This window comes from Nuphar pumila, chromosome 16, assembly GCF_984573655.1.
Source record: "Nuphar pumila chromosome 16, dmNupPumi1.hap1.1, whole genome shotgun sequence".
In the NCBI taxonomy this organism is placed as follows: Eukaryota; Viridiplantae; Streptophyta; class Magnoliopsida; order Nymphaeales; family Nymphaeaceae; genus Nuphar; species Nuphar pumila.
Window position 1 is genome coordinate 23,106,613 of NC_143264.1, and position 27,711 is coordinate 23,134,323.

The window sequence follows — 27,711 nt, forward strand, 5'->3', positions numbered from 1 at the left end:
GCCCAAAAACACCTCAACAAAATGAATTGGTCGAACGAAAACATAGACATATAATAGAAACTATAAGGACCTTACTCATTTCTCAAAAAAATCCAAAAAGATTTTGGGCCGAAGCGGGTCTTGCATCGGTTTATCTCATAAATTGACTTCCATCCAAAAATTTGAATCAAATATCCCCTTTTGAAACCTTGTAAAAAAGGAACCCGACTACAATAGACTAAGAATTTTTTTTTGTAAATGTTTTGTTCTCACCGACAAAAATGATAAACTATCTCCCAAAGCTATTCCTTGTGCATTTTTGGGATATTCGGAAACACAAAAATGATTTATGTGTTATGATATTAAAAATGACAAACTATATGTTTCAAGAAACGTAACATTTTTAGAAAATATGAGTGGTTTTGAAGAACATAAAACTCGTGAAGATAATGCAGATTACTCTTTTTTATTTGACTTATTATTTAGGAACGAGGATTTTTTTTAGCGATGAATTAAATTAGGACGAGGACATAAGTGAAAGTATTCTGCAACCCATCCAACATGAAGAAGAAATAATAGTTGAACCAATTACCTGTACATATAGAGATAAAAGTACATTTAGAAGTGCATTAGAGAAGTATAGTGACCCTAGTGAACCTTCCAACCACTCTCGAAGAAACGAAAGATCTAGAAAAAATCCTTCCTTGGTATAGAGGTAGCCTTCTCTCATAGAGGCTATTTCTTGTCTCAAACTAAACTTGCGTGTGAGATTCTTGACAGATCAGGTATTTCTGACGATAAAATCTGTGAGACCCTTGAAATTGTAGGATAAAAAATGAAGATCAATAATGGGATTCCTTTGAATGATCCTACTCCTTACCGGCAACTTGTGGGGTCTCTAATGTATCTTAGCATCATAAAACTGAACATCTCACACGTCGTGCACACTGCAAGCCAATTCCAGCATGCTCCTACATCCGTCCATATGGGCGTCGTTCTTCGAATTGTCAGATACATAAAGGAAACCTTAAACAAGGGAGTTTTTCTTTCCTCATCTTCTGAGTTAACTTTAATTTGCATATACTGACTTTGATTGAGGAGGTGACGTAAATAATCATCACTCCACTACAGGATTTTGTATTTTTCTAGGTGAATCCCGGATCTCATGTAGATGTAAGAAACAACAGAAGATGTCTCTATCATCCACCGAAGCAGAATACCGAGTCATGGCTTCTACAACCATGAAAATTTTATGGATTCATCAACTGCTACAAGACATGGGGATTCAGGTTCAAGGACCCACAAAGTTATGTTGTGATAATAAAAGTGCAATCTACATTGCTAAAAATCACATGTTCCATGAACACACAAAGCATATTGAGATGGACCGTGTGACCTCAGAGTATCAGTTGGCAGATTTCTTCACCAAGGCGCTCTGCTCTCCAAGATTCAACTTTTTTCTCGGCAAACTCTTGATCATTGCGCCCTAAGTTTAAGAGAGGGTGTTAAATTGTATCTCTATTTTTTGTATGCATATATTTATATATATATATATATATATAAAGAGAGATACATATACATATATGTATTATATGTATATGTATCTATCGTTTATATATATATATATATACTTTTCATATCATGTAACCCCCAAGGGTATTTCGATATTTTCCTCTTTTTGCGCATATTCACATTAGTGAATATGTTTGTACATTTTTTCCTTTTTTCATTTTTCCTTTTTTCTTCTTTTCTTTTCTTTCTTGTTGACTTAGTCAACTCTTGGAAGGGGTCCAACACTAGACGTTGGACCCCTCCAACGGTTAGATTTCTAACCGTTGGAAGGGCTCCAACGTCTAGTGGGAGCCCCTCCAAGGGTCCCTCTTTAGTATAAATAGGGGTGAACCCCCCTCATAAATGTATTCAATGCTTGGAGCATTGTTCTCCAATTGTTCAATAAAATTCTTTATATTTTGGCATTTGTGTTCTTCATTTGTATCGTAGGTACATTTTGTTCTAAGTGTTCTTGTGCCTTTGTGCACATATTCCTTCGCGGTGGTGGTGGTTGTTTTGCACATTATCTCTTTTGACATATTTTCACAGAAGGTACCCACGGTTTTGCACCTGAGTCTCAATTTTCCTTCGATTTTTGCAAAGGTACGGATCGCCTCTCTTGAAAATAAATATGAAACTGGATATAGATGAATTTCCATGCATGATTTTGCTGGAAATCCATGGGGAAAAAGGGTAGATCTATATGCATATGCTAATATATATGAAAGGGGATCAATAGATCCTCTTCCATGGATTGGTCTCGGATTTCTATTCACTTTGCCAAGGTAAATTTCTGTGTAAGCCCCATCTTATGCCAAAATAGAATTTTACTTGTGATAGAACGTACTCTAGATTGTAAATAAGATTATAGTGTGTTTTTTGTACTTTTCACATTTTCGTAAGGGTAAATTTTTGTGCATAATGAGACAAAAATTTTACTAATGGTAGAAGAGCTTTTCTTTATTGTTTCTTTTGATAAACAATGGTTCCCATGACTGATGCATCTGTCATGTGCATGTACTCTAGTGATTAATTGGTGTATATGCACGCATTCATCAAATATATATATATATATATATATATATTGTAACGCCCCAAATTTCAAACTTGCGAACCTTTTCAAAAAAATAGACAAGAGACTAGGATTATCTCTTTCCTTCAGAGTTTATTTACGAAATCAGCGAAAGGTTTTTCTTTTGCTAAATCAGAAGGCAAGCTGACAACTTTGGGCACGTTAGCTAAAAGAACCAAAACTCACAAAATTAGGATATCCTAAGGAAAAACTGTTACAAACCCAAAACGTCCAGGGCGCGAGCTAAGAGCAGGAAGAAGAAGTCTTGAAGCCATCTTGCAATCGCGTCATCACCCGTAGTGTACTTAATCATCACCTGTACCCATAGAATGGGTTAGTTTCGCGAAAAACTAGTAGGTGCACAAGAGAGACTACAAGAAACTGAATTAAGTACGTTTAATTCAGCAGATTAAGCAGTTTAAAGCAGATATGCAGTTAAACAGGTAAGCAATGCAAGCAGGTGAATAGTGCAAACGCGTAAGTAGTACAAGTGAATAAGTAGTGTGAGCGAGTAAGTAATGCAAATGCGTAAGTAGTGCAAATGCGTAAGGAGTGCAAACAGTAAGCAGTTCAAAGCAAGTAAGCAGTGCAACTGACAAACGCAGCATACGATTCAATTGATTGTAGGTTGTGAACCACCACGCAACTAGCTTGTTCTCGTTCTTAGAACGAGGTCTCTGCATTGAATCAGTATTAGGACATCGTTTGTCGCTCTCACGACTTCTAACAAACGCTTTGTCCTGAACAACCTTAATTTATTCGCATCTCTCAAAGCCTTACGCGGCCAACAGTCACCGGTTATGACTCACTAAGGCATCATACTTTCTCAGAAAAGCCCACCCTTCCGTAGAAGGTCCAAAATATGATCACTATCTCAAATCGCTAACGATCTGATTCTCACATCTGAGTCCTGTATATAATCATGCTAAAACAGAAAGCCGAAGCTATAGATTCGTAAGTGGCTATCTCAAACAATCTCAGAAGATCATCACAGTTCACCATAACTTTTTATGGTAAGCAAAAAAACAAGCTCCACTTCGGATCGCTCGGTCCGGGAGATATACGACCTGACAAGGAATTACCGCCCTAGAGGGTATACCTGGTCTTGGACCATACACTTCCTCACAGGAGTTCGCCGTCTTTGCGGCTACCCGTTCGTGGACAGTGTATATCCTCACATAGATTCTACCGCTCTAGCCGGATTACCCGATCTGGGAAAAGTACAACCTCACAGGGAATTACCGCCCTAAATGGTTCACCTGGTCTTGGACCATACATACCCTCACAGTGAAACCTTTGAGAAGTCGGTCCCCAACAAATGCCATATCCAATGAAAATCATTGCGATACACACATCAACGCAAATGACCGCTCTCAGGGTCGATAGCCACTATTACAATCAACAAGATCAACGTCGGATCACCCGGTCTGGGAAATGTATAACCTCACAAGGAATTCCGTCCTAGATGGTATACCTGGTCTTGGACCACACACTTCCTCACAGGAGTCCACCGTCTATGCGGCTACCCGTTCGTGGATAGTGTACATCCTCACAGAGAATCTACCACTCTAGCCGGTTACCTGGTCTTGATTATACACGCCCTCGCAGATAATCTTTTGGAGATCAGGTCATCAACAGACACCATACTCAGTGATACATGCATCTATACAATCGACTGCTCTGAACGATTGACCTCTCTTAGGGTCAGTAGCCACAATATGGGCACAAGCATGTATATCAGCAATATGCATCGTATCACTTCACATAATAAAACAAAACACACAAAAACATGCAGATATGGCAATCCAGTTGATTCTATAGGCGAAGAATAACTAACTCTATCCGACAGCCAAACAAAACAACTGAATAAGACAAGCACTCATAACAATGCTCGTAAGACAAACAATTACCATCAAATGGCTCAGTCCATCAGCAAGTAATTAAATTAATCGTAAGGCATAAACCATTACATCACAAGTCATTCATAAGCAATCATACGGCAGCAGTTATATCACAATATGTAAACAGCTTATAAGACAAGTGACCACATCAATCCTAGTTGCCACCAGTTCATAGATTACGAGTTGTACGCAATCACATCAATCATAAGAGATGCAAGCCAACAAGTGCTACGCTACAATAATCACCAAACAGTTCGACCAAGGGGTAAAGCAAGTCACATACTAATATGTAGCAACTGGCATAATGCTATTATTATAAGCATTTAACTAGTATGAGAATCTCCTTATTACTCCGCAAAGAACTGCGTAAGCAGTTTAACAAACTAGAGTAACGCCTCGACAGACGGGTACAGCTCAACGAGTAGCATACTGAACTACCGAGCAAGCAAGCAATCGACCAGTGTGACAGACTTTATGTTTCGATATTACTGGCCTGCGGGTACGCGCAGGCAAAACGTAGAAACAACTGAGACTAGTTTGGGTGTCTGTTATTTTATGTATTTTCAATAACCCGAATAGCCAGTTGAGTCCGCTCCAAAGGGGACGACTTTAACCGAGAGAGGATTCCCAAGAGGCTGAAAAACAGTGCCACTGATGCATCCAACTTCTGCAGAAGTATTGAGCTAACTATTGTAGCCCATTTTCCCTTAACTCCAATAACTGGGGAGGCCGGATCATTGCCCGTGGGGTGGTTGCTAACAACCTGTCCATTGGAGTTTTGTATCGCTCTGTCCTCTCCCTTGACAGACAACTAGAAGCGAATAGGTACGTTAGGGGTTGCTTAACTAACGACCCATTCTATGTTGTGGTCTTTAAACCACTCGAGCATCTTGCCTGTGAAGGCGAATGTGAGGCCATTTATGTGATTACAGCATTGTGCATTTAGCACTGTTCGAGGTCGCACGACTGTCTCATCCAATCATCGCAGTACTAGACGTGTCGTGTACGACTACAAGTACTCTGGGATGAAGGGGGTATAGCTCCTCAATAGAAGCCTCAGTAAAGTTTATCAACTTTACTTTATCTTTTGAAATAGCAGTACCTTGTGCCAACATTATGCATGTGATTTTCTAGAATCTCATCCGCTATCGGGGTATCTACATGCCTCGCATGACTAGATACTGGCCTCGATAGACGAGATACAGGTTTCTCAACAGAACACCCGCTAAGAAGTTCGCTCGAACCCCCAATTCGAGATCACCTGAGATATGTCGTAAAGGCGAACAGAACCAAACAATCACATCCTTCCAAATGCTTCGATTTGGGGCAGTCTTTGATGCTTTTTGCGCAGCTCCCTAAAATCTCAAGTCGACTCTACAGGACTGTGCACACGAAGATTCAGGATCCTTGCGAGGTATCCATCTCCTTAGACGAAGGGGTATTGTCAGCTCCCAACTGAACTCTTGTCGCAAGAGGGAGTGATAGATGTCTCTTGCATCCTCCGCGAGGATGCCTCAAACGCGTATGCAATGAGCGAAAACCTGAGCGTCATCTGCAATAGCAAGGCAGTAACAACACATATGCAAAAGCAAGAGCCTGGCGCAAGGCGCGACGGCAAAGTAAAGACTGTAAGCAGGAGTGCAACGCAAAACCTTTGCGCGATGCGCGACGGCAAGTAAAGATTGTAAACAGGAGTGAAACGCAAAACCTTTGCGCGATGCGCGACGGCAAAGTAAAGAACTGTAAGCAGGAGTGCAACGCCAAACCTTTGAGCGATGCGCGACGGCGAAGTAAAGGACAAGGATCGAGAAACCGCGTCCTTGAGTTAAATGCGTACTTGTATAAATATATATGATATACATATATATTTATTTATTTATCCTTTTTTAGTTAATTGAACTCAATTCAATTGTCCAAGTCTTCTGTGCAATCTTCCCCTACCTTTAAGAGTTGCAAGCTTGCTGGCGTCTGCGAGTGTAAGCAAAAAACGGCTCGGGTCGCAGAGCGCGAGCACGATCCGTCGCATGAGCTGCAAAAGTAACAATCTTAGCAAGCTAATACCAAAATAGAAGGTCAGGGGCACTGTCGTCGTCCTGACGTAAGGGAAGCAGCGGCAGAGGCATTGTGCACATGCGCACCTGCTATAAGCGCAAGGAGCAGGGGCAAGGCCACGAGCCTCTGCTGACATGCTGTCAGCAAACAACGGGGAGGAAGGGGGGTTGCTCCCCTACCCTCAGAAAGCAAGGGTAGGCAGGGTTGCGCCCCCGCCTTATAAAGGCAACAAGGGAGGTTGAGGCGTCGCCTTGCTTGCCAGAAGAGCAAAGAGACAGGGGACCAAGCCCCCACCCGTTAGCACAAAGGAGGAGGCAAGAGGCTTCGCCCCTGCCTGCTGAATACCCAAAGAGGCAGGGCTTGGGCCCTGCCGGTCGAACACGTAAACAAGCAGGGGGCGAAGCCCCGGCCTGACGCCTGAGAAGAGGGAGCAAGGAGGGGCTCGGCCCCCTCCCCTGCCGTAACAGGTAGCAGGGAGGGGCTCAGCCCCCTCCCCTACCGTAACAGTAAAAAGTGAGGGGCTCGGCCCCTCCTGCATACTACGAATGCAGGGAGGATCGATCGCTCCCTTGCAAAGGTCGAAGGTAGGGAGGGCTCGAGCCCCTCCCTACGATAGACAGAGGCAGGGAGGGTCGGACCCTCCCCTGCGCACCTAAATAGGGGAATCGAAAAAAAGGGCAGGGGCCTTCAGCTCCTGCTGGAACAATAAAAAGGGCAGGGGCCGATGGCCCCTGCTAGGAAAATTAGCAGAGAGAGAGACGCATGAGCCCCCCTCGGCTTTTGGAAGAGGAGGCAGGGGCCAAAGGCCCCTGTCGGCTTGCTTAACAGCGAAACGAGACAGCGAGGGGTGCTCGGCACCACCCTCTGGGGAGGCCCAGAGCGAGAGACAAGGGGGGAGTCCCCCTGCCGACGAGTGGCGACTATAGGGGGCTCTGCCCCCTGTCAGTCAACCCAAAGAGAGAGGCAGGCTCAGCCCCCCTATCGGTCGATCCCAAAGAGGGAAGCAGGGGGGAAGCCCCCTGCCGACGACAGGCAACGACAGGGGGCTCAGCCCCCCTGTCGGTCGATCCCTCACGGAGAAGAAGAAGAGGAGGCGGAAGGAAAAGAAAAGAGGAGGGGAGGTGGGTGCGTCCCTGGGGGTTGCCAGAGAGGAAGGCGGTGGCGGTGGGTCGTCGGCGCCTTCGCAGCATAGAGAAGGAGGTGGTCGGCAGCAAGTCTGGGGCTCGTCGAGTAGAGAGGCATCGTCGGCGAGGGTTATCGCTGATGAAGGTCGCTGGCATGATCGTCGGAGCTCGAAGGCCGCCTGTCGGCTTCGATCATCGGCCTCTCCAATCGCAGGCAACAACGAGAGAGAGACGAAGCAAAGGGGAGAAAAGGGGAGAAGGTGGTGGCCGGTGACTTCCATCGTCGACGCCCGACCGTCACGGGACAGACAGGAGAGGTAGAGAGGAGAGAGAGAGAGAGGCGAGGTATCGGGGAGAAAGAACGAGAGAGGAAGAAGGGGGCGGGGGTGAAAAGAAGTCGTCATTATCCTCATTATGTATATGTCTGACCCGATCCATTTATGTAATGGATCGGGTCGAGACCCAGTTTATGTATGATGTAAATTAATATTGTATTAAGGGGTATTTTAGTACCCTAGTGTTTTACACTCTTATTATTAATAGAATGAGAGGGCAGTCACGATGGACTGAACCCTCTTGCCTCTCTCTCCCTTGATCTCTCTCTCTCCCCTCTCTCTGTCGACGATAGGGTTACTTTCTTTCATGGTATCAAAGCCTTGCGTGACATCTGAGAGTGAAAGGCTGTCAGCGAGAACCTACGTGGATTTCAGCGTGAACCTTGTTGGGTGAGCCTATCTGCGTGGATCTCAAAGCAGCGTAAATCTGGAAACGACAGGTTTCCCTACAGGTTCCTCTTTCCTTTGTGAAAAACTCGATCCTCTTCCTATCTGTGACTTTCTTTCTTTCGGGTATTCTGTGAGAAACTCGACTTGGTTAGAAACGTGAATCTGCGTAGATTTCATTTCAGATCAAGAAAGTTTTTTTTTCTGTTAATCTGTGATTTCCTTTTTTTTAATCCCTGTTGTCTCCTGTTGTTTTCGTTGGCTCTAAAAGGAACTGCCTGCTGAGTATCACCTGCTAATCTTTGTTACTTTCTCGCTTGCCATCTGTTTTCCCTTATCTGAAAATATTTCTGTGATTTCCCTTTAAAATCTATGTTGTTTCCCTGCTGTTTTTCGTTGGTTCTGAAAACAATTGCCTGCCGAGTACCCCCTGCTAATCACTGTTGGTTCTGTCGGCTGAGTACTCTGACTGGTCGGTTGTTCTGCCATCATCTACATATACATTAGCCGAGCAGTGTTCTGTTAGCCGAGCCCTCTGTTTTTGTTTTTCATACCTAAGTGTCAGTTCAAACATATTCATCAAATGGACTTTACTCACGGGCAATCATGTTTGTCCTCAAGTTTTCTCGGTCAATTAGTCTCTGAAAAACTGAATAACTGCAACTTCTTAACCTGGAAAAGACAGATCATCCCGTTTATAAAGAGTCAGGACCTTTCTGGTCATCTGGATGGATCGGTCCCACCACCTCCAGAATTCCTTTCGCAAGAAAAGGCGGACGATAAAGGAGAACAATCTGTTGTTCTCCACAAGAATCCAGAATATGTTGCTTGGATGAAGAGGGATCAATCGCTAGTGGCATACATCACTTCAACTCTCTCACAGGAGGTCCTTATTGCTCTTCCTGATGATTGTTCGGCAAAGGAACTGTGGGATACGTTAGTTCAAACATATTCACAAATTTCTGAGGCAAGAATAATGTTTCTTAAGCGAGAGTTTCAAATGCTGAAGAAAGATTCCATGTCTATTATGGAATACCTGAATAAAATGAAAGGCATCACAGATCAGCTGGCTATTGTTGGGTGTCTTGTCAGTGAAAAAGATAAAGTACAACAAACCTTGAGTGGATTGGGGTCAGACTATCATGTTATGACGACAACCTTACTATGTTTACCAGAACTTCCAAAGTTTGAAGATCTTCATGCGAAATTATTGCAATATGAGATGAATCTGAAAGGATCTTCTGAAGACTCTCATGGGAATTCCGGAACACAAGATGTGCTGGCTATTGGAATGAGTTATGGTCGAGGACGAGGAAGTTCTTTTCGAGGAAAAGGAGGCCAAGGGAGAAATAACTATGGAGGTCGTGGCATACTTCCAACACCCAATATTCAGGGACAAAGATTCATTCCCACTTGTTTCCTATGCAACAAGAAAGGGCACATTAAAGCAAATTGTTGGTTTAATCCTCAAAACAAAGGGAAAGCTCCACAAGCAGAGGCTAGGAAGGATGGAGAAGTAAAAGAGTTGTTGTTGGCAGCCTTGGCAGGATTGAATATGAAGCAAAATGACAAAGGAATTTGGTATGTCGACTCCGGAGCAGCTACTCATGTTACGGGTGATGTAGGTAAACTCTTGACTCTTACACCTTATGTTGGAAAGAATAGCATAGTCATAGGAGATGGATCCCATCATGCAATCTCACATACTGGAAATGCCATTATACACATGTCAAAGTCCTCTCTTAAACTTCAAAGTGTCATCCATGCTCCTAATATACAAAAGAACATTGTTTCTGTCTCAAAACTTGTTGATGATGCTAATGCTTCAGTTGAATTTACTCCCTCTTCTGTTTATGTCAAGGATCTTCGCACGAGGAGGACATTCGCTGAAGGAAAACGATGGGGCAACATGTACATCTTTCAAGAAGATCCTTCCTCCATTCATTCCAACTATTCATCCTTGAAGCCTCACCAACGTCAAGTTTTTTATTCTGATTTTATATTTACTGTCTCTGAAAGTAATAAGCCAAGACTTTGGCATAGTCGTCTTGGCCATTGTGGTCGCCATTTCATTGAAAAACTTGTCCTGAATAATCTTATTCCTAAGTCCAGTATGAGTTCAGAAGTCGTTTATACAAAATGTTCTAGTTGTCATTTATGTAAGAGTCATGCTTTACCTTTTGCTTCCATTAATAAAAGAGCTTCAAGGTCATTTGAGGTCATTTGTTCAGATGTCTGGGGTCCTGCCCCAATTACTTCTTTTTCTGGCAGTAAATACTATCTTATTTTCATTGATAGTTACTCACGTTATACTTGGATATTTTTTACGAAGCACAAATCAGAAGTCTTTGGATTGTTCCAGAAATTTCACTCTTTTGTTCAAAATCATTTCTCTACCAATATTCTTAATTTTCAGTGTGATGGAGGAGGTGAATTCTCCTCGAGTGACTTTGTTAATTTTCTTCAACATAATGGGATAAAGAGAAGAGTGTCTTGCCCTCATACACCTCAACAAAATGGGATTGCTGAGAGGAAGCATCGACATATTGTTAAGACTGTAATGAGCATGATGCATGGGAGCAATCTCCCTGTATCATTATGGACTGAGGCCTTCCACTCCACAGTTCATGTGATAAATCGATTGCCCATGAGTATCTTAGAAAATAAGTCACCATACTTCTCTCTTTTTGGCATACAACCTGATTATCATGAATTACGTGTGTTTGGGTCTGTTTGTTATGTTCACATTGACAACTCACTCAGGCACAAGTTCCAAGATAAGGCTTTAAAATGCAGGTTTATAGGATATGCAGAAGATTACAAAGGGTACAGGTGTTATGATCCCCTGAGTAAGCGTGTCAAAATATCAAGGAATGTTATTTTCGACGAAATGAACTTTGATGATCAGGATAATAATTCAACTATGGTGGATACTTATAACTCAAGCTCCAGCATTGAGGTATACTACCCCTGGTTAAATTCAGAACTCTTCTCCAATGGTAAAATAGATTGTCTAGAAAATTGCAGTCAGAAGGAGCCACATAAGGATTCAGCCAATGAGACTCAAACGGAGAAAACGGTTACATATGACTTGGAGCCAACAAGGTATAAGGGTATTGTGTACACCCGGCGAGAGAAAGAGCCCTCATTCATTTCTTGTACGAATACGGATCCATCTGGATCATCCGCTTCGCAGCAAATGGATATCAGAAAATCCTCATGGATTCGACATCCGCTTGACAGGTGGGTAAGTTATAAAAAAATTTCATTGGATTTTCAGTTATTCTTGACATCCATAAGTAAAGAGGATGAGCCTCTCATGTTCTATCAAGCTGCGAGCTCTAGAAGATGGGTAGAAGCAATGAATGAAGAAATGGAGGCCTTACATGAACGTGGGACATGGGAGATTGTACCTAGACCACTGAACAGAAATGTTGTTGGGTCAAAATGGGTGTACAAGATAAAGTATAAACCAGATGGGAGCATCAAAAGGTACAAGGCTCGACTTGTAGCCAAGGGATTCACACAAGAAGAAGGCCAAGACTTTGATGAAACCTTTAGTCCTGTAGTTAAAATGGGGACCATTCGCATTGTGTTGAGTCTAACCATTAAACATGGATGGACATTGAGTCAGCTGGATGTAAAAAATGCTTTTCTGCACGGGGATTTAAAAGAAGAGGTCTACATGGAACAACCCACTGGATATGCAGAACGAGACGCCAAAAAATATGTATGCAAATTAAAGAGAGCACTCTATGGTTTGAAACAAGTTTCTCGTTCCTGGTTCGACAGCTTTTCTCTAGAAATACAACGGCATGGCTTCTCTCGGTCTCTTCTGGATCACTCATTATTTATTCACAATGAACAAGGAGTCACTACTCTTCTGCTGATATATGTAGATGACATCATCATCACAGGGAATTGTAAAAGTCACATTGAGCAGGTGAAGAAGTTATTAAATCAGAGATTTAAGATGAAAGATTTGGGAGAGCTGCGATATTTTCTTGGGGTAGAAGTTGATAACAGAAATGATACACTTACCCTTACTCAACACAAATATACGTTGGACATTCTCGGCAGACCAGGCATGACAGATTGTAAGCCGTTAACAACTCCAAGTGTCATTCATCAGAAATTGAGTTCACAAGAAGGGGATATATATGGAGATCTCACTAAGTATCGCAGTTTAGTTGGCATGTTGCAATACCTGACTTTTACTAGACCCGACATAGTATATTCGGTTAATCAGGTATCCCAGTTTATGCATGAACCTCGTATGTCACATATGGAGGCAGTCAAACGTATACTCCGCTACCTAAAGGGTACAGTTGGTGATGGGCTGGTATACAACAAAAAGGAAGAATTAGATCCAGGCGGGGGCCATGAGATCGTCACTTATGCTGATTGTGCGGGTGATCCAGACGAACGACGATCAGTATCTGGTTATTGCAGCTTCATTGGGCCAAACTTGGTATCCTGGAGCAGTAGAAAACAAAAGGCGGTTGCTAGATCAAGCACTGAGGCTGAATACAGATCGATGGCCACTGCCACGGCCGAGAGTACATGGATAAGACATCTCCTGACAGAAATGGGAGAACCGATTGCTCGGTCACTGTTGTTGTGTGACAATCAAAGTGCCATCAACATGTCATTCAATCCCATTCACCATAGTCGAGCAAAGCACATTGAAATAGATCAACATTTTATTAAGAAAAAGGTTGAAGACAAAGAGATTGAGCCTATGTATGTGCCAACTGAAGAACACGTTGTTGACATCCTCATTAAAGGGTTGACAAAGGATAGATTTTGGTTTCTGAAGAACAAGTTGTTCATGGTCCAACACCATGCACAACTTGAGGGAGGCTGAAAAGAAGTCGTCATTATCCTCATTATGTATATGTCTGACCCGATCCATTTATGTAATGGATCAGGTCCAAACACGGTTCATGTATGATGTAAATTAATATTGTAGTAAGGGGTATTTTAGTACCCTAGTGTTTTACACTCTTATTATTAATAGAATGAGAGGGCAGTCACGATGGACTGAACCCTCTCTCTCTCTCTCTCTCTCTCTCTCTCTCTCTCTCTCTCTCTCTCTCTCTCTCTCTCTCGCTCTCGACGATAGGGTTACTTTCTTTCAGGGGGTTCTCCTTGAAACCCTTGCCTCGCTGTCTTCAAAAGACACGGGAGGCGGTGCCTGGGTCCGGGTCCGGATCCGAGCCGAATCCAAGTTTTTTTTTTTTTTTTTTTTTGGGGGGGGGGGGGGGGGGTTATATATATATATATATATATATATATATATATATATATATATATATATATATATATATATATATATATATATATATATATATATATATATATATATATATATATATATATATATATATATATATATATCGTAGGTTGGTGAATCCGAGTACTTTATTGGAGTCGTTTGTATGCTTATAATGCATATTAGTGTTGATCATGCATAGTGCATATGTTTGAAGTTATGTATGCACCTAAGTGCATACAGTAAGTGCATACAGGGGTCCCTAAATCAGAATGTGCATACATAATACAGGTTTAACAGCATGCGTTTTTTTTTGTCTACTTATGAAAAATATTTTTATGGACCTTGTGCTGATGTATTTTTTTTATATAACATGCTTGGACTGTGCAGCAGGGCCAGCTTGCTAGTGGCTTGGGGCTGTAAGTGTGGCATGCTTTGATCATACTTTGACAGGTCATAGGCCCAGCTGAATTTATTCAGTGGCCCAGCCTGTTAGACCCTTGGAGCCCAGCCGACTGGGCAGCCTTGAGGGCCCTGCAAAAAAAAAAAGGGGGGGGGGGGGGGGGGGGGGGTCTGTTTAAAATAAAACTTTTGGGAAAAAAAACAAAAGTGGTTTGGGGATGGCGGGCAGCCTGTGGCGAGTGGTGCACAGGCCCAGCCTGGGCCTTACAATACCCTGTCAGGCCCAGCCGATTGGGTGCTGGCCTGTGTGTTTTTCAAGAAAAAAAAAAGAAGATTTAAATCATGGATGCTGGCCTGTGTGTTTTTCAAGAAAAAAAAAGAAGATTTAAATCACGGATGCTGACCTGGGTATGTTGCAAAAAAGAAAAAAAAAGGGGAGGGGTGCATCTCGGCCAACTGGCAGCAGCCTACATAGGCCCTGACAGGGCCTATGCACTGGACTGTCAAGCCTGAGCTGGCCTGACAGTCCAATACACGACTCATATTATATATATATATGCACATGTTACACTGATTTTTTTTATGCACATTCGTGTTTAAGTGTTCAATGGGTTTGTATATAATGATTTGTTTACCAGTCATTCCTAGTTAGAATGCATCTATGTTAGCAAAGTGACAGAAACGGATTATGGGTGCTACCATACTCCGGCTAAACAAGTAATTATTTTTAGGTATTGTCATACAAGTTCTTTCAAATGCTTAAACTGAATATCCTACGCTGGGGTAAAAGTGTTAATCATATGGTTGTTCTCTTATGCATGAGCATGTATGGAATTGATACGGGTCTACATGTAAGTGATGGCACGTTGTGTTCACATATTTTATTTGAAAGGGGCATGATTGAAAGCATGCATTTGACACGAATACAGGTATTAAATGAAGTCATGCATTTGACAAGAGTATGCGAATCAAATGAAAGCATGCAACGAATATGAAGTGGTGAACCAAAGCACATGCATATGCATATTATTGTTTTACGCATATCTTTAAATGGCATATATGAATGTGCATTGTGAAACATTCAAAAGTAATGCATTGTGGTATGTTGTTATAGTTTTTGCATATGATGCATCGATGATACAAGTAAATCATTGCAGGACTGGAGAGCCTAGAGTACTAGATGCTCCTTCTTTATTTACTTTTAAATGCATCGCAAAAATCACATATATTTTTATTGCACTATATTGCATTGTTCTGTGTTTCCATGAGCAGGAGTCCCGTGATGGTTCTCGCAGAGGTAGATGCGAGCTTTTGCCTTTGCTTTTACATGCTGAATTGCAAAACTAAATAATTGACTTTTAATAAAAAGATAATGAATAAGAACAGTGTAATATACGTTCTAAGATCTCTCATCAGAAGAATGTGAATCTTAGAGATTCGATTTTAGGGGACAATGAGGATACAAAATCTCTTGTACTTTACTTCTTACCATTGAACCCGATATTGAGGTTATTTCTCGTGACCACGGTTTTAAGGAGAGTCTGTCACTTTACCTGGGGTGATGTGTAGACACAACTGTTGTTGTTTTGGTATACCAAGAAAGTGACATTATTGGATGTAAAGGTGTTTAGTGTCCCAGCATTAGATGTGGAGGTCTAATATTCCAAAGGTGATTCGGTATAGAGTTAAGTTTGAAACTCTAATAAAATACAACTTGTGTGTTAAGTTACCCTAGGAACCCTACTTGACCTCGAAAAATTTTACATGTTTGGTGTTATCCGTGAGCAACGGTAATTAAAAAGAACATTAAATTGTGTGCATTTAATAGGGCATGCATATGGAAAAGAAAACTTTAAGGAAAGATAATAAAGTGTTCATGCATTGCATATAAATCATGCATATTCTTGTTGAACATTAGAACATGCATACTTGTTCTCTTAATTGTTAAATATTGGTGAATGCATAATATTGTTTTATAAAGCATGTTAAATGTCCTGGTTACTTAAATTGTGATCTCTGTTATTAATTAATGTTCACTCATGCTTAGAATTTGTTCTCTACTGCATGAATGCTTAATTGAATTATGCAATTGTCATAATTGCATTCCTCTAAATTATTGCATGAATTCTTATTTGTATTCGTTATGCTCATTTATTTCATTAGAGAGATTCGTGCGCAGAATTCCTCGAATTTCTGACACCCTTACTTTTGTGGTTTTTGCAGCCGCAGGAAATCAGTGAAGCGATTAGCTTCTGGAAGAGTTACGAGTGTCACACATTTGCTAGACAGTTCATAGAGGGACAGTATGGCTAAGTTTTCTTTATTTACTTTTATGACATTTAAATAACTCTGATATGTTTCTTGCAAATTATTGTTTAAACACTCTTTCTTTCATGATTAATAAATAATGATTTGTTATGGTTTGGAATGATAAATGTAAGATCCCTTGTGGTGTGTTTGGTTATCCAATTGGGAGTGGAACTGTAAAGGCCCCGGGTCTCTTAGAATATTTCCACAATTGATTTAAAAAAAAAATCTGCATTTTCAAGGGATATGAGTTGGGGTCATTACAAAGGTATCACGACTAGTCCGCCTAGTCCCGCCTAGCATCCAACTATGCCTTTTAAGGGTCCACCGACTAGGCACCGCCTAGTGCTTTTGACTACATAGGTTGAGTCAAGTCCAAAACTTAGTTGACCCATACCCGAAGTATCCAAAATACGAATGTGGCTATAACAAAGACACGAAGAGCTGCTAGAAGTACCCATGCTACATATTTTCAATACTATATCCAAACTCTAAGAACTAATACAAGACATAGATCTAAATAAGGATGTTTTTTGATCCTATAACCAAGATCCAAGATCTAAATAGCCCAAATCAAGTCCTAGACCCAAAAGATCCAAATCCTATTCCAAATAATCCATCTAAAAATTAGATCCAAAATAACCAAAATGATACAATAACTAAGAAGGAAGTTTTTTGGTAACTTCCAGTTGCAACTAGCCTCCAAAGAGTAGGCAATGAACTAAAATGGCAAATGACATTAACTTGCTGACATTGAGAGTGTAGTTGCTAATCTCGGAGCTGATGTCAGCAGAACCAAGCATGCAATTAGGTTTGGCCATGGAAATAAAACGATGGAAAAAAAGAGGAAGAAAGAAAAGGCAGAAAAAAAATGAACAAAAGGAAAGAATGAAATAAGGGAAGAAAAAAATAGATTTGGTTGTACATTGGAATAAAAGGAAGTAGAGAGGGAGAGAAGAATAAGAAAATAAAAAATGGGCATTGAAAAAGGTCAGAGAAATAGGAAAAGAATGAAGAGGAATATTATGTGCTCGTATAGCATGTCAATAAATCGTAAAAACTTAAAGAAAGAAAGAAAGGAGAGGAAGAAAGAATGAAAAAAAAGAAGACAGAGAGATAGGATGGCAGATTGGAAGGCAGGCCCAGATCTCCTCCAAGTCTGGCATCTTTTCTTATGTTTAATAATAGTGTTTCAACTAAAATACCAAAAATGTGTCTGGTTATGCATAAATATTACACGACATATACATCCTTGAGTATACATTAGTATTACAAGATTGTCACATAAGTCCCATATTAAGAAAGAAAACAATATTTCCAACATCGATTAGAGGTCATCAATGTCTTTGATGGACTTTCACTTATCATCTGGCCCATACACTCCCATCTCTGGTGAGCATCTTTAGGAGCCTTCTTTTAAGGAAGAGAGATCAAGCCCATGATCATGTTGCCGAAGAAGTCTTTTGTTGTTTGTCATCTGATTTTAGGGACCGTCGTTTTAGTGATATACAACAACAATATCCTATTAGGCAAGAAGGGTTGACCCTTGAGTCTTTTTTTAGATAATCCAAGGGACCACCCCCTCCCCCCGGAAAAAAAAAATCACTGACAGCACATTGACTGGCCTCCAGTTGGTAAAACCCTTGAGGTCCCTCCTACCCACCAGGGAGTACACCTAGCTTCGACCTTGTGGCAAAGGATGCCACTTGTGGGTTTCGAACTTGTGGTGTGCCATCCAGATGAGTGAATCCCTTGTGGGAGGGCCCACCCTGGAGTCTGCTGCTATACAAAACAAAGAATGCTAAAAAATAAATCATCAAAGACCAATAAGACAGAGCTCTCATCACACAACATCCTATCTGGCAGCACTAAGTAGCATTCAATGCTTAATGTTTCATCATGCAGATACTATTCCAAAAAAATGGGGTTATGAATATAGCATTTTCTGCAAGGAATCCATTTACCTTAATCAAAAAAATTGTTCAAATGGTTGCAAGTAAAGCTACACTGCATTATTTTGACAAAATGCACCGAAAACATATGAGAAGAATGAGCTGGCTTTATAGAATGGCGTACCTGTACCATCAAAATATGTAAATCTGCCTCTATCCGGTGTATCTTCATCTCAAAACCAGGCTCACGACCTAAGACAAAAAGCATCACCAATAATTAGAAATAAGTTGAATTAATTAGGAAACATAAACAGACATGAAAACAGAAAAGAAAACCAAAAGCTTGATAGCAAAAAAAAAATCACCTAGGAGAATTTTGGAAACAAAAACAAAACTACCCAACAATAATTTTCTCAAGCTTGATTGGACAAGCACACTCAGATTTCTCTAAAGCCTCAGCAAACTTGCACAAGCTCGGGTACCTTGTCAAGGAGCATACCTGAGCCCCACTTGGCTGAGCTACAAATCGCTTCTCATATGTTTTAAAAGAGCAAAATTGTGCCTATTGTTTTGCATTGTTGCCACATTTTAAAGTGGATATTAAAGAAGATGACAAAGGGAAACCTCATAGAATGTATATACTTAAAGTTTAAAACCTTTAAAGTTAGAAGTATCTAGTTCACTAAAAGTAACAAAATACCCTTAAGGGAATCATAAAGCACACATACATGTACATGCATGGCATTCATCACACACAGTGACAAAAAAAAAGGAAGAAAGATAGATGACAGAAACAAAGAAGAATAAAAAGAAGAAAGAAAGATTAAAAACGAAAAGAAAAGAAAAAAGAAAAAGAAGAAGAAAGGGGAAAGAAACAGAAGAAGAACAGAGGGCACGAAAGAAGGAAAAAGAAAAGAAAAAGGAAGAAGAAAGATAGAAAAAAGGAATAGAGAAGAAGAAAAAGAAGAAAAAAAAGGAAAAAGAAAGATAGAAAAAAAGAACAGAAAAGAAGAAAAAGAAGAAAGAAAGATTAAAAACAAAAAGAAAAGAAAAAAGAAGGGGGGGAAATAAAAGGAGGGGAAATAAAAGAAGAAAGAAAGAAAGGAGAAGATGGGAAAAAATAGAAGAAGAATGAAAAAAAGAAAAGAAGAAGAACCGAGGGCACCAAAGAAGAAGAAAAAGAAAAAAAGAAAAGAGAAAAGGAAGAAAGACAAAAAAAAGGAACAGAGAAGAAGAAAAAGAAGAAAGAAAGGTTAAAAACAAAAAGAAAAGAAAAAAGAAGGAAAGAATGAGATGAAAAAAAAAAAAACAGAAGAAGAACGAAATAAAAAAAAAAGAACAAATGGCACGAAAGAAAGAAAAAACTTAAAGAGAAGAATAAAGTGGAGAGAGAATATCGTTTGTGAGGTGTCAGAATGTTTTCGTTGGTCGCCGGAATGTTGCCACCGGTTGAAAGGAGGTGGAAAAAAAGGGGAAGATGGTTTACTCTACACAATCAGAACCCCTTCCCTTTCATGTCTTTTTTGTTTTTCTTTTTTTTTAATGACTTAAAAAAGGTCAAATGGGGCCTTTGATCCCATTTAACCAGGTGAATATGGTGTGTGCCTCATGTTTGAGGCACGCCTCGAGGCAAAAGCATGACTCAAAGCACGAGGCGTGCGCACCCCTCTTGCACTTTCTAGGTGCGCCTTAAGGAGAGGAAGAAGAAGGAGAAGGAGAACAAAAGAAAAAGAAGAGACGAAAAAGAAGATCGGTAGAGGAAGGAGGAGGAGAACATAAGAAGAGACAAAGAAAAAGATCAGCAGAGGAAGGAGGAAGAGAAAGAGGAGGAGGAGAAGAAGAAGAAGATTGACAGAGGAAGGAGGAGGAGAAGAAGAACAGAAGAAGAAGAAGAAAGAGAAGATCGACAGAGGAAGGAGGAGGAGGAGGAGGACAAGAAGAAGAAGATTGGTAGACGAAGGAGGAGGAGAACATAAAAAGAAGAGATCAAGAGAGAGAGAGAGAGGTATGTACCTGCCGATCTTCTTCTTCTTTTCTTCTTCTCCTCCTTCTCTTCATCTATCGATCTCCTTCTCCTTCCTCTTCTTCTTCTTCTTCTTCTTCTTCTTCTTCTTCTTCTTCTTCTTCTTTTCTTCTTCTCCTCCTTCTCTTCCTCTATCGATCTTCTTCTCCTTCCTCTTTTTCTTCTTCTTTGTCGTCTTCTTCTTCTTCTTCTATCGATCTTCTCCTCCTCCTCCTCCTCCTCCTCCTCCTCCTCCTCCTCCTCCTCCTTTGTCTCTTTTTCTTTTGTTATGCTTCTCCTCCTCCTCCTTCCTCTGCTGATCTTCTTCTTCTCCTCTTCCTCTTTCTTCTTCCTTTGTTGATCTTTTTCTTCTTCTGCATATCTTTTTCTTTTTTGTTCTTCACTTTCTCCTCCTCCTCCTTCTTTTGTTCTTCTCCTCCATCCTCATTTTCTTTTAAAAAGAGGAAAAGAACGAGGTGTGTACCTCAAGGCCCATGAGGCGCACACCTCATGGTGCCTTGCACACCAGTATTGCGCCTTGAGGCAGCGCCTTGCCTCGAGGCATGCCTTTTGCGCCTCGTGGGGCATTTTTAACAACACTGATATGAACAAATTTTAAAGCACCAAGGGGTGATAAATTAGTCTTCTAAAAGGCACAGTTGCCTATTTCCAAAAAAAAAATGAGAGTTGTTAATTCTACTTTAAGAATGTATTATGCATGTCAATGTGCAGTTTTTGTAAACTGATTCAAACAATGTTGCTGGTAATAATTAATATAAAGGATCACCATGGAATTTTCAAAATTTATTGGAAGAAAAGATAGGAGTATCAAGTTAATGTCCATCATAGAACAAGGATATTATCAACACACATATACTCACAAAAATAAAAAATACTTAAATAGATAAATAAGGAATTGTTAATGCTAACCTATGTCACATAGACACTTAAATTAGCATGTGTACCAACAAGACACAGCATTAACACAAACACCGATGCATCATGACATTTCATCGAAATAATCAAGCTTGTGTAGGACCTTGGTTGTCAAAGGTGATGCATAGGCGGCCTAGGCCCAACCCCACCACCTGGGAAACTGGGTTTGGGCATGAGCCCTATTTTACCGCGTAGGTGCTGTCCGCCTAGGCTTAAAGCCTTTTTTTGTCTTTTCTTTTGTGTTGACCATGATGGGTATAAAAAGGGGAAAGGTCTCTCTCTCTCTCTCTCTCTCTCTCTCTCTCTCTCTCTCTCTCTCTCTCTCTCTCCCCATTTTTTCTCTCTTTTTTTTCCTTTTTTCACCCCCACCCCCCTTTTTTTCTTTCCTCTCGCTCCTCTATCTCTCTTGCTGTCTCGGTCCCCTATCTCCCTTTGTTTATCTCGCCCCTCACTCTTTCTCTCTATTTCGCTGACTCTCTCATTGTCTCGCTCTTCTATCTCTCTCGCTCCTAAGAGATCAAGAGATTGAATCATTGGATAAGTATTTGATTTTCTGTGAATTTTCTTCTATTTTCTGGATATTATGTGAAGTTTTGTCCAGATTTGAGAAATCTACTGTTTTTCTTCTTATTTGTGGGTTCTTAATGGTTGGGTTAATTCTATTTTGATCGCTTTTGCATTAGAAGTAGTTTGGAAACCGTTTTGTGTGGTATTATGAAGGATTTTGGGAGTTTGATTGGCATTCTTAAGGGTATATAACAGATGGGCTGAATGGTTTGGGTTCCTATTGCTGAGTTCTTGGTTTTGTAGTTTTGTTCACTCATATTTTTCGCATCTTGAGTGTGATATTGGCTCATTTTGTACTCTTGTGAAAAGTACTACTAGGTTAAGTTTTGTGTATTGATGACCTAGTAGCACCCTATCCACTGTGAGTTTGCATATTGATATTGATAGCAGCTTATTGATAGTTGGAAATTTATTGAGTTGCAGCATATTAGTGGTAGTATTCTTGTGCTATCTGCTTGTTCTTGTGCAGCATCATATCATTGTAGATATATATATATGTGTGTGTGTGTGTGTGTGTGTGTGTGTGTGTGTGTAATTTATATAAAATATGTTTTCTTATCTCTTTCACAGTTCACACACTCACACTCAGTATATATATATATATATATATATATATATATATATATATATATATATATATAACTTATAAGCATATACATATTATATAGTTTATGTATCTGTTTTTCACATATATATAATCTTATGTATAGTTTATGCATTTGTTTTTCAACGTTGGTTCATTTATTCTTAATTTTTTTGAGCAGGTTATCAGTTGCATGGTTTGTTTATTCAATTGTTCATTTCTTCTTCTTATTTGTCTATTGTTGTTAATTTTTTTGTATACATGATTTTATTTTTTGTATATTGTTTATTCACATTGTTAGTTTTATAGTTTGATTATCCAATTGTTCATTTATTCTTTATTTTTTTTAGCAGGTTATCAAATGCATGGTTTGTTTATTCAATTGTTCATTTTTTCTTCTTATTTGTCTATTGCTTATGTTATGTCTATTGTTGTTAATTTGTTTGCATACATGATTTTATTTTTTATATATTGTTCATTCACATTGTTAGTTGTATGGTTTGTTTATTCAATTGTTCATTTATTCTTAATTTTTTTGAGCAGGTTATTTAATATAATTGCCTTATAGTGCTTGATGACATATTTTGTTTTGTCTACTGCTTATTGTTGATTGATTTTATGTTGTATGTGTTAATAATTTTAGCAGTTTGTTTACATATTTTTTGTATTTTTTTAAAAAAAATTAATTGAGGTATCTGACTAGTCCGCCTAGGCCCCACCTAGTCTTTTTAGAGGCTCACCGCCTAGGCTCCGCCTAGCGCCTTTGACAACTAAGTGTAGGACATGGACAACATCACATCGCTAACGTTCACGTTGATTCTTTATTTTTGTGGTTACTTGGATTTTTCTTTTCAGGATGTCATGGTTAATTAGATATAGTTTTAATTTGTATTTACTACTATATATTGATCAGTTACAGTGGCACAATTCAAGAATTTGCATACCAATGGTAAGCAATAAGTTGAACTTTTTGAGCCTAGCTTGAGCTTGTACATTTAATAAACAAGTCAAGTTCAAAATGAATTTAAGGCTTATTAATTATTTGCAAAAGATATAATACACTTGTTATGCAAATTTCACATACTATGAATGATCACATCTGACAAGCATAAAAGGGGAAATAAGACACTGGAGCATTATAAATGGAGAACAATTAGTATATTGTCTTGGTCATACCCATTACAATTCTGAATGATTCCTAATTGTATAACCACTTAAATATTCAAGACTTTTTTTTCTAACAAGGTTTACCATGTTTCAACCGAGTTAATGTCAATCACCCATGAACAAGATCAGAATCTTGTTTAGATGAAAATGTCAACCCATTTTGCACCTAATCCCCTTTAATTTTTGTGTGGGACTATTGATTTTCTCAAGATAACCCTTCTCTTCCTTTCATCACACCATGCCCATTATCTGGCTGGTGGTCTATGTGTGCGAGGGAGGGGAAACGGAATCATGGAGAGAGAGAGGAGGGGATTTGTCCTTTCTAAGTGAACGTATGAATAGATGATGCGAGAGATAACAAAGGACGGAGTGCTTTAACATTAGGTGGGACCGTGGGAGGAAATGAGATGAAGAAGAGGAGCCTTAAGCACATGCTTGTATCAGCGTCATGGTCAACCAAGAAAAAAATCACACCCTCCAAGATGGAGGCTACTTGCAGAAATTAAACCCCTTGTTTGCATGGGTCATCATGAACCATGTGGAAACTGGCAAGTGGGGACTCCGATGAAATGCAACGCACCATTCAAAGATCCAATATTTTTCATCCAAGAAACCACAAGAAAGCATGTAACTTTATACTCACACACAAATATAGCAAAAAAATCCTTGCTCAAGGATTCCAATTGCCGGAATCATCTCCAATGCACAAATTTGTTTCCCTACATGTTCTTTTTGTTTTTCTTTCATCTGGAATCATGTCTGTCACAATCATCCTTCAGCTCCCACCCCACTACTCATCTCCCACACTTGTCATCTCTATCTTGCCCACTTCAACTACCAATCCTTTTCTCATCAATGGAAAAAATGTCTTGGCCAGTATGACCGCATAGTTTGGCACAGCCTTCCTTTCTAACAAAGACCACCTAGCCTCCAAAGTTTATTTTAAGCAATGGTACCCGGACACTCCATTTTGCCCTCCGTACTTGTGTCGACATGTATCAACACCCGGACACGCCATTTTACCCTCCGTACAAACAAGTTTGTATTTAATTTATAATTTATAATTATATTTTCAGTTTATAACTTTATATTTTCAGTATATAATATATTTTTTAGATATAGCAAATATATTTAGATTATATTCAGTTTATTTTGAATTTATTTTATATTTATGTGATATTTAATAAATATATATAGCCATGTACCTGTAGCCACATTTTTTGGAATTGCCATGTCGTACCCGTACCCAGGTGACATAGGTTTTAAGTTGTTTTTTCATGTTTTTCGCTTAACAGACCTAGCTTAACCCCTTCAGTTCCAATGCATATATGTTGTAATGTGGATCGAATTGGAATGTGGATTATAATGTTGGATCATGGATTGTACAAGAGACGGGCTCATGATGGAGGACATGTTCTAGTATTGGCATTCTTGTATTATGTATCATGTAATTGATGCTTCAGTCCCTTATGGATTGTAATACTGATCAAACTCATTTCCAAAGACTTGATTTCCAGTTGCCTCCCTAACAACCCTAAACTGGTCCCCGCATACCTACACCTGCATCCTGACATGAACCCATCACAACTGAATCCAATTGCAACCCAGTCTAGCTAACCCGTCCAAACTGGAGTCCCAACTACCCACTACCTGGACCCTTAGCCCAACCCAAGACCCAACTTCATCATCTACAACCCATTTCTGCTGCCATTTCTGCCACCTGGAGGCTTAACCATTTCATCCAACCCAACCCGGCCTAAGATCTGTGACCCACCAAAAACCTACACAACCCATGCCTAGGCTAGTGACCTGAACCTACCCATTTGTCCTTACATGGTTCTATCATTGAACCTGAACTATTCTAACTCCCTTACTTCTCAGATCCAAACCCATCAATTTTGGATCTAGGGGATTAACCCACGTAAACCCTAGTGATCCTGGACTGGCAGACCTGATCTGAGAGGGATTGTCCTGGATTGGCAGACCTGATCCGAAAGGGCTTGCTAACAAATTTGTCATTTGTTAACAATCTCATCAACAAATTTGTGAGCTAGTACCAAGCCAAAAGAGACTCCTCAACCCACCAAAATTCATACCAAGCTGAAGTCCTAGACCTTGATTTATCTTCAAGTTACACTTATACCAAGCCAAGTCTAACTAGTTCACAGTGGGTTTGCTGGTTGTTTTAGCTATGCCAAACATAGAGTAGTAACCACGGTTACCAGAAACTACACTTACATGTGGAAAACTCATTTCTTGGGAAACCGTTTCTGAATCCGTAAAACGTGTATTTCCCAAACTTGTGGGAAACTTCTAGAAATGCATGGCAAATTCGTTTCACATCACATGGGAAACCTACTTATTTTATATGGGAAACTTGTTTTCCTTATTTGGGAAACATGTGTCCATACATTTCTTGTAAGTTTTCCTTAAATAAGATTTTTTTTTCAATAAAAAGTTGAGATATATGTGTTCTTCAATATTTTAATTACATATTTTAGTTGTAATCAATGTAATCATATATTTTATAAAAATTTATTAATTCTTACTATTTATCATAATATTAGTAAACATGTAAAGTTTACGTAAACTTATAATAATTTTCATGCTTATTGTCGATATTTGCACTTTTGCTCCACACACACAAAGTGTGTTGCGTTTCCTGTTGAACATGAACTTTAGAAAGTCTGATTTCCGGTTTCTGTTTCTCAACACGTTTCTCGTTTCTGTTTCCCTTCCTGGAAACCTTGATAGTACCAGTAGTAACAATAAGAGCACATGAAAGGGGAAACCAACCTGCTAATGCGGATATCTTTGAGAGATTTAAGAGACGTCTTCGATCCAAAAGAGATAGACTGTACATGGTATTCTCATTGTCAAAACTTTCAACACTTTCCATTGGGTATTTGTCATCTTGAAAAAGAGCCAACGTGTGAAGAGTGTCTGAAGCAGAGGAGAAGCGGTTCAAGAATATCTCATGAAGCCATAACAAATCCATATGTTGCTCAAGAAACGAAGCTAGCTCTTCCTGAAACTCCTCCCCAAGCCTCAGAATCTTAGAGTATTGATGGTTCTTATAGAGCCTCTTAAAGACAAAATTACTAAAACAACCTGCTTTAAATCCCATGCTCTCACACTGCAAGAAAAAAGTGCAATTCAGAAAACTGCAAGAACCTAAACATTACAAAAATGACGAGAATAATAGAATAACTTAAAATATATGTGAAACTTACATAGACACTACAGCAAATAAAAGGACACCACAGAAAATGACTACATGAAGGAAGAAAAGTAATGCAATCTGGCAAGAAAGAAGAGAAAAGAAAATTACTGCCATTCTTTATCAAAGCCCAGTGGCATTAAAGTAAAATATATGCTGCAGACACTTCACTTAGCATAGATATCCTGCATCCACACAATACAACACTAACACAAGCAAAAAATGCCATGCAACTCCATGGAACAGTGAAATCTGTGACAAAACACCTACAACTTTATATATGCTTCTTCTATAACTTAAACCTTTACATTGTTGTTGCTTGCTGTTTTTCTTTCTATACTTTGTCATCGCATGAATGTATTTGTGGTTCTTAACAATCATTGACTGGGTAACTTGAAATTATGAAACCAGATTCTGAAGTCTTAAGCAACATACAGGCATACAAACACACATACATGTGTGTGTAACATCTGAAAATTTGTCATATGCACTAGAATGCAACAGGAACATCATACAAGCTAGTGTTTTTCCAGGAAAATTTTGACACTGGAAAGGCACCACCTTACAAGTCCAATCTGGTGACAGAATGGTGCCCATCAAAGGGATTTAATTTGGTCAAACAATGCCTAAGATCAAACTAAATATTGCTACCAGTGGTATATATGCAGAAAAGCATGCTACTCAGTTTACAGTTTCAACAGAGCCAAGTATATTTAGAGAAAGTGACCAACCGTTGACATGTATGTAGAGTAGGGTGGATTGAGACGTGATTAGGAGGCATCATTTGGATCTAGATCTATCCAGATCCAGTGTGATGCAGGCCTGGGTCAATTTGTATATTCTCACATGTGGTGCTGTGATTAATTATTTTTTATGTTCCTTTATTGCCCCTATTAGTTATGTATCCCTTGTGTATTCATGGGGGTAATGTTGTAATGTTACGTTATTGGCTGATATAA

The 27,711-nt window shown here is 39.6% G+C and overlaps 1 protein-coding gene across 1 annotated transcript in view; it reads right to left on the reverse strand.

Moving 5' to 3' along the window:
• LOC149813087 (Nucleoporin, Nup133/Nup155-like protein) overlaps positions 1–27,711 on the reverse strand; it is a 135,374-nt gene that overhangs the window by 33,136 nt on the left and 74,527 nt on the right. Inside the window, exons 6-7 of the mRNA XM_089992382.1 lie at positions 26,329–26,668; positions 18,462–18,529 (exon numbers count right to left, since the gene is read on the reverse strand). Coding sequence (XP_089848508.1) covers positions 18,462–18,529; positions 26,329–26,668 — 408 coding nt within the window. The remainder of the gene's footprint in view (positions 1–18,461; positions 18,530–26,328; positions 26,669–27,711) is intronic.